A 14,472-nucleotide genomic window follows, 5' to 3' on the forward strand; every position below is an offset into this window, starting at 1 on the left:
GTTTCCCGGTAAGCAATATTAGATTCAGACTCATCTAAAGCGATCACACATGCTGGCTTAGTCATACCCAAACCCTTGGTTAGTTCAGCCTGAAAGAGTTACGAGAAACAGAAGTTACTTCTTTTTTTACATTCTCAAAAAAAAAAATGCAATTACACACAGACACAAAGTAAACTTTTGCTGTGGTGACAGCATTTTACATTCTTTTTTTCCTCTACCGCCAATGAGATTTTTTATCTAACAGTCCTGAAAGAGTTAAAGTGTTGCCTATTATTAGATTCTTCAGAATAGCACCAGTCATTGTCTCCATAGCCTCCACACTGGAAGTTTGCAAGACAGGTAGAGTAATATAATGTGTCCATTTGTAAAATGTAGACATATTTGTCATATCTGTAGACCTGATTACATGCACTGCATCAGCAAATACATGATAATAAGACAACTATATGCTATACAGACTATACCACGTAGGAGCAAAGTGAGTGCAGTTAGCTGAGATCTTCGCTTGAAAACGACACAGCATATTGAGAATGAACATGGATCATCCTGATATGGACATTTAGGGTTTTTATTAAAAACAGTAACACTGCATTCATCATAACATACAACATCAACATCAAAGCATTAAAACACCATTAGAACACAAGCAAAATAAAGAGTTTCCATATAACGCTGGATTTGCAGATTAAATTTGGCATTTGACAATACTGGTAAACTGGCATTCTCTATAGCAATTACAACAACAACAACAAAAAATAAAAATCTGTGTTAAGAGTAACTGTTAGTGGCATAAATACATTGGCCAAAGGTAACGGAACCATTGCAAGTGTTAATTACATTGCCATTCTATTATTTAGGTGATGGATACAATGGGAACATTTTTGCCAAACCTCAATAGAAAAGTGGCTGCTGGTTTAGCAACATTGCTCAAAAAAAATGTATCACCATTAAACTTCCTATCTGAACGAAATGCTAGTATGATTTTGTTTGCCGTGCGCACTTTTTTTCCACTTCCCATAGTTTCAAACCAGCGTGGAAAAAGAAGTTTCAGCCCACAAAGCTCACATAAGGCTCGCCTATTAGTGTAAAACAGTGGCACATTGAAAGCAATTTCAGCAGTATTCTTGTGAATCCACCCTCGCACTTCCTGCAATGATGCATTGTTTAAAGTATCATAACCTTTTTGTGAATGCAGTGTGTTGACTACAATTATTCACTGTGCTATGCACTGCGCTGCTAAGGCTTCTGCACTTACGATGGTACAACATGCTGACACCAACCAAAGCACAGTTCTAGGGTGAATTCTGAGGAAGAAATAAATTACACCGTTTTTGGCATCCATTACAATTAAAAGAGATTAATTGTATGCGCTTTTTTTGAAAAACTTTTGAACCAAATGGTCTTTGTTGGCCAGAACTAGAAATGAAAAACCCCTGCAAGGATCTGTAAACCTGGTTGAATAACAGATACACTGTCCATTACATTACATTTTTGAGGCAGCATTCCAAAAGAAGCAGCTTCACAGCTTGATGGCTGCTTGGCTGACACTGAATACTGGAGGAAGTCAAAATTTGAACACCAGAGCACTTTAAACTTTTGGAACACCGAAGGCCAAAGAGCCGTCCTAAACTTTAACTCAATGATGCACAAAGGTCTAGCTATTAGATAGGAATGAGTACATATATTCAATAAAAACATAGATATTTTTGTGGATTCAGTTTATCTAAAGTCAGGTTTTGGTATTTTTGGCTGAAGGTGGAAGATCTGAAATTGAAATTAAAATGCACAAAACATGTTCACATGGTGCCTCCTTAAAGGGAGAATCTGGATTTTTTTTTCCTACTTAATTGCTATCTGCGTCATGCTGCTAAAAATCTAAAAAATTATTCTGATATTTCTAAATGAAACCCACAATGATACAGGTAGTGGGCAGTACATTCAATGAATTACACAAATGCATGGATATCTTAACATTTTTACATTCAAACAACACAGGCCTTTTACCCAATTTTAGCACTTATTAACACAACTACCCATTGCACCATTTCAATCAATTAAATGTTTGTTTTTATGTGAATATGTGAAGCTATAATTGCTGATAACAGTTATTTTCTCATTAAATAACAAGTAAGAAAAAAAATCCAGAATATCCCATGTAGTTCATACGTATTTGGCTGTGGCTACATTATTCAAACCTCCTAGGATCTCAGCTGGAAATCTTGAAACCCTGCACAAATGATCTCAGAAAAGCACTGAAAGGTCTATTTCACACTTTTCTTAAATCTTCCAATGACTACAACCTCCTCCACTCCAATCCTAACTCTGCTAATATGACTAATGCACACTGGAGTCAAATGAAGTAAAATTGGCTAAGATAAACAGGATGGTGGAAGAATCACCTGAACTAACATCGCTTGCTCAGTTTAAATCTCCACACCCCCCGCCGCGATGTTCCTTCTCCATCCTCTACCGGGTTCCAGTGAAGGCCCCTTGGGCTGCAGAGGCAGTGGCAGAAGCAGCCGCCTGGCGCACTGCCTGATTGGACATTACGCCGGTGGCAAACTCAGCCTGGGCTTTTTGGAAGCTTGCGTCTGTTTGCCTGTACAGCGAGTGGACCTGCAAAAAAAATATATATATTGTGTAATTAATTAAAATCCTTGTATGACAGTTTTAAAACTAATATACAACACCATTACACTGATCATGTGGTTTTATTTTGAACATAATTTCATTACTTTCCACATTGTTGCTATATAGCATGTTGATAATGGTAATAAGAACTTCACTAACCATAGTAACCATAGTAATATGTGACCCATGTAAGACTACTGGTTGCACTTTGCCGTTGTACATTGTACATCAGTTTCAATGCAAAACTGTGCCATTTTCTAACCACTTTCTGTCCCTTATTTTCTTTTCTTTTCTTGCCTTGGTATAAATGTTATGCAGAACAATTGCATCTTTGAGATATTCAGGTATTAATTAATGCTACCTCAGTTATTGTTTCAACCCTAAGTTCAACCCGAATCCCCCCGCCCCATTCTTACTCCCTGTTCTCTCTGTCTCATTCCATCCCTGTGTCCTCTTCACGCTTGTGCATGGTTACCTTCTTCAGCATAACCACTCCCATGGCGGCCTGGGCAGTGAAGAGAACAGAGTTCATCATCATGATCACACCCACTCCCACATTCGTATTCAGGGCAGCCAGGCTCACAATCCACCCACTGGAAGTGAAAGAGAAAGTTCACTAATGGTGAATAAGAAGCACTGTTCGTTTAGTCTGTCTGTATGACTTTTGGAGAGATTACAGGAAACCACATCACAACGAACCACTGGCAATGTGGAGCAACCAGCAAGATGATGTGTTGGTAGTCATACCACCATTACACTCACCACACATGTAAGAGCGCCAGATCATAAAGAAAGATGACTATGAGGCTAGAAATGAAAGGGCCACAGTGGGAAAGTTAACCAATAACTATTTACTCATTATTACAAAATAATACTGGACAACATTTCATCATAATCACACCTTATTTGCAGAAGTGAGCCCTGCATAAGTAGTCCAGTGGTTTTGCCCAGCGATTGATCTGATTGATTGCCACAGATTGAAGGATTTTCATTTCAAGACCAGGACCCACGAAACAGCACCACCTGGTGTCAAAATGCTTTAGCTTTACAAACGTCTTGATGTAATGAAACAAGGTCAGCAATTTGACCACTAAAATGTTTTTCAGGCCTCATTATTTAAATGATTATTGAAAGTATGAGTTTATAAAGCTTATCTGATCTGATGCAGTTGTTCCACAAGTTCACAGAGTCACACATACTCATATAAAAACCATAAAGCCACATCTGATGATGGAGCAGTTGGTAGCTGAGTCACTTACTGAATCATTTACATGCTTTTGTGATGAGCTATTGTTTTTGCCTCTTATATCAAAACTGAAAGCTTTTGTGAAGAGTCTTGTGAAATGAGAACAAAAAATAACTTAAATTGAAATGAACTTAATTTTATTTTAATTAATTGTTAGCTGCATTATCAGTGTTATTATTAATATGGTACAATGACAACTCTTGATAATGAAAAGTAATTTGCAAGCTTCCCAGAACACTGGTTTTAACCAGTTCAGGGCCTCTAGGGTGCTGCAGATTATACCATATGGGTGCAAGGCACTAAAATGCTTGCACAAGCTGGTTATTCTTTTTAAGGTCTCACCTGAAGCCCCAGCCGGGGATTCCAATGGTCATGATGACATAGAGGACAACTTGGGCGAAGAAGATAAAGAAGAAGGCAAAGAAGTTGAAGGAGCTATCACTCCTATAACATAGAGAAAGGATACCATATAAATATTTAAGATGAATTAAATTTACTTTCACCATTGCCATAACTTCATTACAACTGGTCACCCAAATATCTAAAGCACTGAGGGTGTTATGCTAAAGCTTGATTTATAATATGAGGGGTTCGGACCTGAAAGCTTTGTAGACAGGCCTGTACCAACAGACAAAGGAGCAGGGGGTGAAGAGAAGAACCCAGATGATGGCAAGTCCAAAGCCAACGCCACTTGTTGGGCTCACGCAGAACAGGGCAAGGCAGGAGAACAGGTTAAACACCAGCGTGCAGGCCGTGACTGTAAAATGAGAAAAGAATGAATTTGTCTAAAATACAGCTGATCTGTTTGATAATGGGGGATAATTGTGAATAATGGAGTAATACTAAGATACTGGCAGGACTATTTCACTGGGACTAGTAATGACTGTAATTGGAGGAATGCCAGTTTAGAGAGACTAATTCAGCTTCCAGGAACCCAGTCACTGGGGACACATTTGACTGTGCGTTTCTTGGTGATGGTCCCATGCCTGGGTAAAAGGGGAGGTTATAATCAAGCTGGGCATCCGGCATCCTTGAGCAGACATTTACATTTACGAAATTTCTCAGACTCTCGCCCCTTTTCCAAAGTGACTTACAAACAGTAGTGACAGGGACAGTCCCCACATCCACATCCAGACAGGACAAAGGACAGGACAAACTATTCGAAAACAATAAAAACATGAACCCTACATTGCTGAACTCAAGTCATGGGCCAATAAGGACCTTGGTCCCCGTCTGTTTAAGTCACTGGATGACCGTCACTGTAACAGTGACTGAACGATTTATAAAAAATTTAAAACAAGAAACCACAGCGAAGGCCCAGCAGAGGGCAGTCAAGAGGTCATGTGATGCAAGCAGTGCGCAGGCTCCCCTTACAGAGGATTAGAGGAACAGATCATTTCCTCTGTAGATCTGAGCCCCACCCTAGTAACGCAAGGCAAAGAGCATTTCTGGTCTGGCACCCACTGTGACAGTGACAGAGTAAATGTTTTTTTTGCATCCAAAAATCAACGGTTTGATCCAGCCAGTCTGCTGATGACATTTATGTTGTTTTCATCCTGATTGTATTAATACTGAGGAACACCAAATTTTGGTTGTCCCTTCCAGGGAGTTTGTCCATGACACCCTCACACCAAGCTGTTCGATTATTTCACAGATAGTACAATTGCTATGAAAAATGGCCAGAACGGTTTGGATTTAATTGAAGCAATCAGTTTAGGAGAGCGTTATTGACAGATTGAGCACACTCACACATCCAGTAGTAGTACATTATGGTGACAGTGCGTTGAAATCCCGGGCTGATCTCCAGGTTGATGTCCTGGTAGAAACATGGTCCCACAGGGCAGAACGACGGCAGGGGGGGCCAGTTGTTCGGCCGTGCTGAGGGAATAAACAATAAAGAGGCAGAACAGAAAGCTTCATTTACACGCCCATCCATCAGCCGTTGCCATTAATAGCTGGTTCTTTCGCATCGTTCCATGAGGAGACGCCTTCAACCGAACTCATCCATCCTCGTCTTCTGTCAGCAATCCAACACCTCAATCACATTCCTTACTGTACTGCCAACAGACGCATCCCCTACACACCACACCCCTCTTTCCTGGCAGCCACAGCTTCTGCTTCACTATGACTTTTATAAATGCCTCGTTCTGTCTACACTTTTTTTTTTTTTCCCCATCATTCCGTTAGTTAGTTGAAGAACTATAGTAGTTATGACGCTTAACAACTAGACTGAATGTGTATCACCAAAATTCATTGGTACTCCAGACCATCACAATGCATAAGAACACATATGGATAAATACAAAATGTCTCTTTTTCACCCCTCAGGGTATGGCCTGGTGATAAATGACACAATCCTAATTTGTTCATGGAAACATCCAAAATTTATAAGGATCTTTTCACTGAGAAAAAAAATTCATTGGATTCATTTAAGTGAATAAAGGACATTCGTTCCACATGATTAATTTGATCCAGGCTGTCCTAACACATGATTTGTATGGAAATCCAAACTAAACATGTTATGCTTACATGATCAAATCATTTTCTTTTAACTGTGTTGCATTTTGTTGGAAACATTAAAATATTAAGTCGAATCCATGTGATTCATTTAAGTGAATTTCCCTTCCATTCCCATTCTTACTGCCGCCGGGCCCCAAGGCATGTGAGTCCAGCTCCCTCTCCCGCCTTTCAAGCTCGCGGGCTTTCCTCTCCAGCTCCTCCTGCTTTCGCAACAGCTCCGCTGTGGTGGCATTCACTGTAGATTGCTGTGTACAGAGCGAAGGGAGAGTATGTGACAGAATACACATACACAAGGGCGTTGTGCCCAGTGAGAATTAACAAATAATCTGAATTTATAACTATGCTTAGGTAAAATAGATAATTATCTTTTTTTTTTATTTATAAAAAGTACCTGTGTACTATAGGACCCATAGTTGCGGTTTTCAGTGGGTGTGGTCCGGCTGGGTGGAGTCTGTGCTGGAGGTGGGGCAGACGGGGAGGAGGCTTCATAAGGCGGTGGGGGCTGCAGGTACAAAGGGGTGTTATTAAAATGCGGCAACAATACACTAACGTTCTAGAGTCATCACAGATATAGGGTCGAGATCTGAAGACTACCGTCACACGTTTACCAAGCAAAGGCGTGACCTTACTTCACTTGCACTTTAAAACATGAATCTCAAACCCAAATCCTGTGTGAGCCTGACAGCCACATATAATTGGTTTCTCCTTAATAAACTCCTCTTTAAAGATGCAGTTCCTGATTATCTTACCTCCATCTGTTTATCAAAGGGGTTGTACAGATCAAGAGTGGCATAGTCTGTGTTGCTGCTGTGCTGAACAACAGATGGATCCTGGACCAAAAAAAACACAGGGAAAATCAGAACCTGAATTTCATTGGAAGCTAACCATGTGTGCATCACACATGGAACGCTGACAAATAACAGCGGGAAGAGAAAAGAACCCATTTAAATTCTGCAATCAATGAATTCGATCTGAACAGTCACGTCCATCCAATGTTCTATTACAAAACAGTAAGGATTTAAAACTGGAGCAGCTATAACAACAAAGCAATGCCATGTTGATAGCACAGTCATTAAAGAATTATGATCAGGAATCACCTGGAAAGGATTGTGATCGTCGGTGGGATCAGGAAAACTCGTGTACTTAGACATATTCGCCTATGCTAATTTATAAGGTCTCGACGCCAGCGGTTTAGCAATATATACAGCTTTCCTATTAATTTGGAAAGTTAAATTCAGTTAGTGTATTTGATAGGTATGAGGTTCAAACCCAACGTAGACGTCCATATGCTCAAATTACCACCAAAACCTGAAATAACATAAGGAAAGCAGAACGGCTGGCTCGCTAAATCAAATTAGGTTAATGGCTGCCTGGCGAACAACGCAGAAACGCGAAATAAAAAAAACTCAACAATGGTCGTTCTGTCGAGCCGCGTCACCTCGCCAGTTCACCCGTGCGCGACGTTTAAAGCTTTTCTAATTCAATTTGCCTTCATTAACGCTACGGCTTTCGTTTCGAAAGGAAGGCAACCAGGAAGTAATGTCATGTGACTGCGGAACAGCGACTGGAGCAAAGAACGTCCTGCGGCGCGAGAGCGACGACTCTTTGCTAGCAAGTCACGTGATATAAATGCGCTGTATTGCGCCTTTTTTCGTCAAAGCTGCCATATATTTGTCTTTAAAAAAGACCAAAAAAAGTGTAAGACAATTCGAACGTTTGTAGCGATCCTCCGCTTTTGACAGTGATTTTTACCGAGTCGACTGGCTGGGCTTATGTTTAAAGTGGCGTGTCTGTTTTATGATAATAGGGGGGCGTGGCACCTGTCATTGCCAGTTATTGTTCCGGGACTGCAGAATGTTGTTGTTGATTTATTTGGTCGTATGATGATCATTTTGTGGGAATATTTGTATGCACACACCAGAAAATCTATTTTATTGTTAAACGAATTTATTGAATGTTTTAACTGAAATATTAGCATTGACATAGCCAACATTTTGGATGTTATTATATCTTTAACCATCAGATGTCGCTGTGGCTTCAGTAACATTTATTGCGTCATAAGGTTCCTCTGTTCTGCCCTATCTAACTCTATATCTATCGACAACAGACCAACAAATCAGTTAACACGACATGTCACGGCTTGGCTCGTTAAGTAATTTTGACAGAATACGCTTCGGAGGGTTTTAAATGTTATTTCCGTCCGCTCTGAATGGTTTTAAATGCTGTAGGAACTGCAGGCGGGGGGAAGGGGGGGGGTCATCTAGGGTCACGTGACAAGATGCAGTCACATGATTTGCCAATGCGACACACATCCTTGGGAGGCCTTTTAAACAACTGCCTTGGTTTTGCTGGGATCTTTTTTCCTGGTGCTACCGTGAGTTTATGTCCCCATATGTCACATGCACGACGGGTCATTCCTGATCTGCAGCTGTCAGATTTGGGCTCCTCCCAGGGTTGAAACCGCAGCATTCCACAGCCAATCGAGTGCCGCTTGGTGACGTGACATCACTGTCTGTGGAATGAGGGGGTGGGCGGCTGCCTGGGTGGGTGGGGGCTTTTATTTATGAGGTTTTCCCCCAGCTGTAATGGGCATGGTGTAGGCTTACCAAAAGGTCAAAGACATTGTTGCGACGCTCCCCGTGTTTATGAGGAACACTAGATCATTGCTCTCAGTCCTCTCGTTATTGTATGCACTGGGCTTCAGGGATGCTGAAATGCATCCAAGAGCCTTTCCCTGCAAACTCTCTCTCCCTCTCTTTCACTGTCTGGGTTTTATTAGCTGTTATGCCTGCGGTCAGTGGGTTCACCATCAGGCCAGAACTGCGAAGGTCTTGTCTTCCTCTTCCTCAGGCTGGAAAAATCATCACTGGCAGCAGACAGTTTCTCTAATCCGTCTCTTTTTCTGCGTCAGAAAAGAGAAACGGGCACAAAGGACGAGGTGAAGCGAGTGAAAAACGTGTGTCGAGTTAAACAGTGTGTCCTCTGTTCAGCCACGGCGGGACGGCCCCCACCGTCCCAAGCCGTCTCCAAAGTGCTACATTCATGCGTGTTTTACACGTGGGCAGGAAGCTGAATTTGACCGCAAAAGCCGTTATTTCGCAGGACGATGGGTGTTGCGGGAGGGTCGGCGGGGCACTTTTTCTGAGCTCATCCTGAAAGCAGCCACATCTGGGACAGAGCGAACGAGCAATGCAACAGTCAAATGGAATTCTTTTTCCCCATTTTCCCCCACTACCACTCCCTGTTCCCTTGGCACGTCCCAAAATGTCGTCTGAACTCAGGAATCCATGAAATATGGATTTCATTCATGCAGGAAAATCTGAAGGCGGCGACGGGCGGGGAGGAGAGGGAGAGAAGCTATTGAGCCGTGGCGAGAAGCAAGAATAAAAGGATTTATTATCAAGTCCACTACGGCATCCTCATTTCATTTCACCTTTAATGAACTTTTGATCATTTGGCATTGGCATAGTTAAAAAACACGTAGTTCCATAGTTACAAGGAGAAAAAAAATACATACATAGACAAGGAAAAATGTTAATGCGGTGTGGTGTGGTTTACCCAGCTATACTAGCAGATCTGCAGGTATAGGTTGTGTAAAGAACTTCTCTTTTCTTCGCGTGTGCAAGGAGGAGGGGGGCTAGAAATGTGATCTGCTCGGTGAATGGAGACTCTGAAGCCCATTTTGAAATTCCAGTTTGTACTTTGACGACAAGACTATCCAGACATTTCTCCCAGGTTTGGAAATGACTGCTTTTAAATTCCGCACATTTCTAAGCTTGCCAGACCTGCTCCAGAAGCCTGCATCTGTGAACGATTAAAAAATGGCTCCCGCAAATGAGAATAATGAAATGTGGACAACAACACGATTCAGCCAAAAGCCAAGAATTTTGAGTTTTGTTATCCTTCATGCTCGCTCATACACCCGGGTGCAAATGACATCACCAGCGCTCATTGTCTGTAATAAAGGATACAGAATGGGAGGTTAAAATATAATATAATAATATATGCGGTCATCTATACAAATTGCGGGCTGTGTGAACAGCATGGCTTTACCAGAATTAGCTTGCCGTCATTGGTCAGTTCTCGTGTCCAGGACGTCTTGGGACCCTCTCCCTTCTGGGGGCTCTGCTCACATGTGATCTTGCTGCCTGTCTCCCAGTGTGGGTAACTCTAATACATGTAATAGGGTGAATAACAAAACGCAATAAAGTCGAATAAACCCGGTTGAACGGACAAAATAATGGTAGAATAGCAGGTTACTATTTGAAAAGGGGACAAACCTTTGGTTGGAAAGGATGATGACATTATGTGCATTGCTTAATATGAAGCAATTAACATTGTGTCGAATTGTTGTGCTCAGGCACTGTATTCTTGGAAAATGTAGCCAGACTTTTTCCGTTTTATCATTAAAGGGTTTTATTAATTTTTTTTTATCGTTTCATAAACCCTGCCCTTTGCTGTCCATCTGGCTGCAAGTTCAGCATTTCAGGTCTTCTAAGGACACCATTACACAAAAAAAGTTGATTTTGTGTTAAACCAGTCCTTTTTTTCCTCAGCCAAGCACTGAGACCTCTGGAGGGAACCCGATGTCTGCTCTGGGAGCCAATGGCTCATCAGTTTTTCTGTAGGAACCAGATCTTAAATATTTATCCTTGGATTTAATTCTGTCCCCAGGCATCATTAGGCAGCCTCATTTAGCCAGGTCGGTAATAGGAACGTTGAGAGGCTTGAGGAACGATTCAGAACCTCTGGTCTAGACACAATAAGACTCATGGTCAAGAGGCAGGAATACAATGAGCTACAGCATAATTAGTGTGGGTACCGTGCATGGACGGCCGTCCACTGTGGTCTCGCTGAAGGACTCTCCCACGGTGAAAGAGACGTGGGTGGTGCGGACGCTGGTGGACGTCTGGATGGACAGCGTCTCTCCGTCCTGAGATATCTCCACCGCGGGCCGAGACGCAGCCGTCACCGCGATCTTCCTGAGGAACACGTTAACTCCTAACACACACACCGGCACATGGATTCAGTGAATGGACCTACAGCAGTGCAAGAAGGACATGCTTCATTTGGCCACTTTAAAGAGTTCCTCGTGTGCTGCGGCCTGTGTCGATTTGAGCCTAATGAGCACATCCTGGAGTAATTGCACAGGAATGCATAACGACGGGCCCACTGAACACAGCTTAACTTTACAGATTTAGACAAAGAGTGAAGCTGGCCATCGCGCTGCGTCCTCCACAGAACATTTAAGGCCACCAGCAGAATTCATATGAACAGGTACCAATCACAAAGCTACATAATGATAAATCTGCATTAATGGCTGCAAAATGCCATGGAATGGAATGAGTGGCCAAAAACATTGGGAAAAAAAATAAGTTTATTAATACGTAGTAATAAAAAACAAACAAACAAAAAAAAAAACAGCAGGATATTTTCTTTCCAGGTGCCTGTGAATAAATCCGATTTGGGTTCTGAGCAGAACGTCTTCAGTGGCCAAATAATTAGTACTATAAAGCTACCAGAGAATGAACAAAGGCGGAACAACCGGGCAAAAGTCGTGCAGGACTCACCCAGCGCTTTCAGGAGCTCCTCGAAGTTCACCGAGCTCTTCATTCTCCAGCTCCCAGAGAAGTCGGCGACTTCGCCCTCCATCTCCGACGCCCGCCGAGCTCCGGAGCTTCTGGTCTCGGTTCGCGCGTCCGAATCTTCTGCGGCGGACACGCCTGTTCCCGTTCAGCGCAACGCCTCGCTCGGTGCGCGCCGGGCTTTTTCTTTTTTTTTTTTATTTCTGAGCTATTTCCACTGGTAGAAAACTGTTTCGGGTTTTTTATATGCGGGGATGCACGTTTTTGCAACGATCCGTTTTAGTTCATTCGTTCTTTCATTGCCCAGATTCTGTACCTTTCTATTTCTATGGCGTCCATTCCATTTCCATCATTATATGAATTTCCACTCCAACACACCTTCATCAACACGAATATAATGTATATTCGGTATAAACTTGTTAGTTGCTGAACATTCTTGTAACACTGAATAATATAAAGGAGACGATATATTAAGAAGGTCTCTCCCTTCTTCTATGTGTCTGACATCTACACTTATCAAATACACACTCTTACCAATTAGAGATGAACTATGAGGCAGTGGTGGCCTAGCGTTTAAGGAAGTGGCCCCGTAATCAGAAGGTTGCTGGTTCGGTTGCTGGTGGCCCACTGATCATCAAGGGTGATGGTAAAAAGCAGAGGACACATTTTGTTGTGTCACCGTGTGCTGGGCTGCAGTGTTTTCCTTACAGGATGCAAAATGAAAGGTTCTCCGTATCTTCCTGACCTATGCTCCATGACAACCTGTCCATACCTGTATGTGTTTGTCCCAAAACAGACAACCAGTGAGAACGAGAGGGTATTTGGGAGAACACGATTCCTCGCCTGGTAAAAAAAAAAGGAAGATAAAGGATAAGATGATCCAAAAGAAATGTGTTTTTGGTGTTATCTGGTTTAACCTTCTGCACAGAATGGCCCTTGGGGTAATTCTTAAAGGAGGTCTTGTCTGTGCTTTTTTCTTCTCATGGTTTCTTTCTTTCAGGTCGAGCAATTATCTTATCAGTGATGGACACAGATAAATGAGCTAAGGGTTGGTGGAGAAACTGTATATTAAAGAGTTTTAAAAATCTGTTTCCACCTTCCTAACCTGCACAGAGAGAAATTAAGGTACACACAGGGTACAATATTAAACCTCCAGGTACAAAACTGTTCTTTTCAGTTTATTGTGCCTCACAAAGTGCACGACAGCTCCTTTGTGATACCATGTGGTACCTTTAAAGGTACATGAATTGAGAAAGTACATATTTGTACCCGTGAACCTGTACCACGTTGAAATGAACCCAATGAACCCAACGTACCAACACGAATGCTTGTAAATTGGTCGATTTCAGCTGCACAATAGTGATAACTAGTGGATTTGACCAAAGTTGCTGATGTTCATGTTTGTAAAAGTAAACTTTTAAAATAACATGAAAATACATCAATGAGAAAAATAAGAAAGACAGATATAGCAGCGTGTGGCTCAGTGGGGTAAGATTCTGCGCCTGTGATTGGAAGGTTGCCGGTTCGAGCCCAGCTTCCACACGTCTGTGGCTCCTTATGCAAGGTCTTTAACCCCCAGCTCCCTTTGCAGACCACTACATCATACTTATATGTAAGTATAATTTTCAAATTCCAGTCATGACAGGTACACAATTGGGCGTTAAAGGGTACAGATGACAAAAAAGAACCCCAGGTACATTATCAAGGATAGATGCATTATTGTTTCTCAGAAAGGTGCTGCCCCAGTGACAAGCATTTGTACCCATATAGATAAACAGTGGTACTTCCACTGGTTTCATGAACGCTTCTAGCTGCTCAAGGTGTTTTATGGTGAAAAAAAAACACATTTGCACTTTACGTGCCCGCTTGGTGGCTGACTGTGCTCAGAGCTTCCCGCAAACTGAGTTCAGAGAGGAAAAAATGTTAAATCCTGACTGTAGACTTCTTTTGGCGTGCACCACAAGGACCTCTGGGATTACAGTGATGAATGACTCATCTGAGCAAATGACCTTTTTCCTTTATACTCTGTAGTTTGGACTGCAAGCGTAGGTGCCTTAAGGGTTTTTAAGGACTAAAGTGGCTGGAAACTCTGAAAAATGTTGCTTTAAAAAACAGAAGAAAAAGGCTGAAAATTGAGGGGGAGAGGTGGAGAATATATGAGGCACTCAGCGCACAGAACTTGGTCAAAAGAAGAAAAACAGAGAAGATGGGATGAAAAATGAGACTGTAGATCCCTTCTCCCTGAATGTCCAGTGGTATTGGAATTACCAACCAATTACAGAGCTCCTTTCTTTTCTTTTTTCCTTTTTCATTCTTTGCTGTCTGCCAAAAGCCTTTTAACATGTCTGGATAGGAAACGATACCCATGGAAATGTGATGCGTCTCTCTCTCTTTCCCTATCTCTCTCTCTCTCTCACACACACACACACACACACACACACACACACAGTCATACATTTGATTTTACATCTGTGTGGGAATGTAGGGTAAT

General features: G+C 42.1%; 2 protein-coding genes across 2 annotated transcripts; both read right to left on the reverse strand.

Moving 5' to 3' along the window:
- Positions 1-550: 550 nt before the first annotated feature.
- scamp3 (secretory carrier membrane protein 3) lies at positions 551-7,956 on the reverse strand. Its single transcript, XM_028964737.1, has 9 exons — positions 7,494-7,956; positions 7,146-7,226; positions 6,788-6,898; positions 6,518-6,641; positions 5,627-5,755; positions 4,475-4,634; positions 4,220-4,321; positions 3,107-3,224; positions 551-2,616 (listed from the first exon to the last, which is right to left on the reverse strand). The coding sequence occupies exons 1-9, from the start codon at positions 7,545-7,547 to the stop codon at positions 2,467-2,469; spliced, it is 1,029 nt and encodes a 342-aa protein (XP_028820570.1). The 5' UTR covers positions 7,548-7,956; the 3' UTR covers positions 551-2,466.
- Positions 7,957-9,812: 1,856 nt separating this feature from the next.
- On the reverse strand, positions 9,813-12,131 carry crabp2b (cellular retinoic acid binding protein 2, b). Its single transcript, XM_028964079.1, has 4 exons — positions 11,967-12,131; positions 11,219-11,397; positions 10,450-10,566; positions 9,813-10,351 (listed from the first exon to the last, which is right to left on the reverse strand). The coding sequence occupies exons 1-4, from the start codon at positions 12,046-12,048 to the stop codon at positions 10,301-10,303; spliced, it is 429 nt and encodes a 142-aa protein (XP_028819912.1). The 5' UTR covers positions 12,049-12,131; the 3' UTR covers positions 9,813-10,300.
- Positions 12,132-14,472: the final 2,341 nt, after the last annotated feature.

This window comes from Denticeps clupeoides, chromosome 20 (assembly GCF_900700375.1).
Source record: "Denticeps clupeoides chromosome 20, fDenClu1.1, whole genome shotgun sequence".
Classification (NCBI taxonomy): Eukaryota; Metazoa; Chordata; class Actinopteri; order Clupeiformes; family Denticipitidae; genus Denticeps; species Denticeps clupeoides.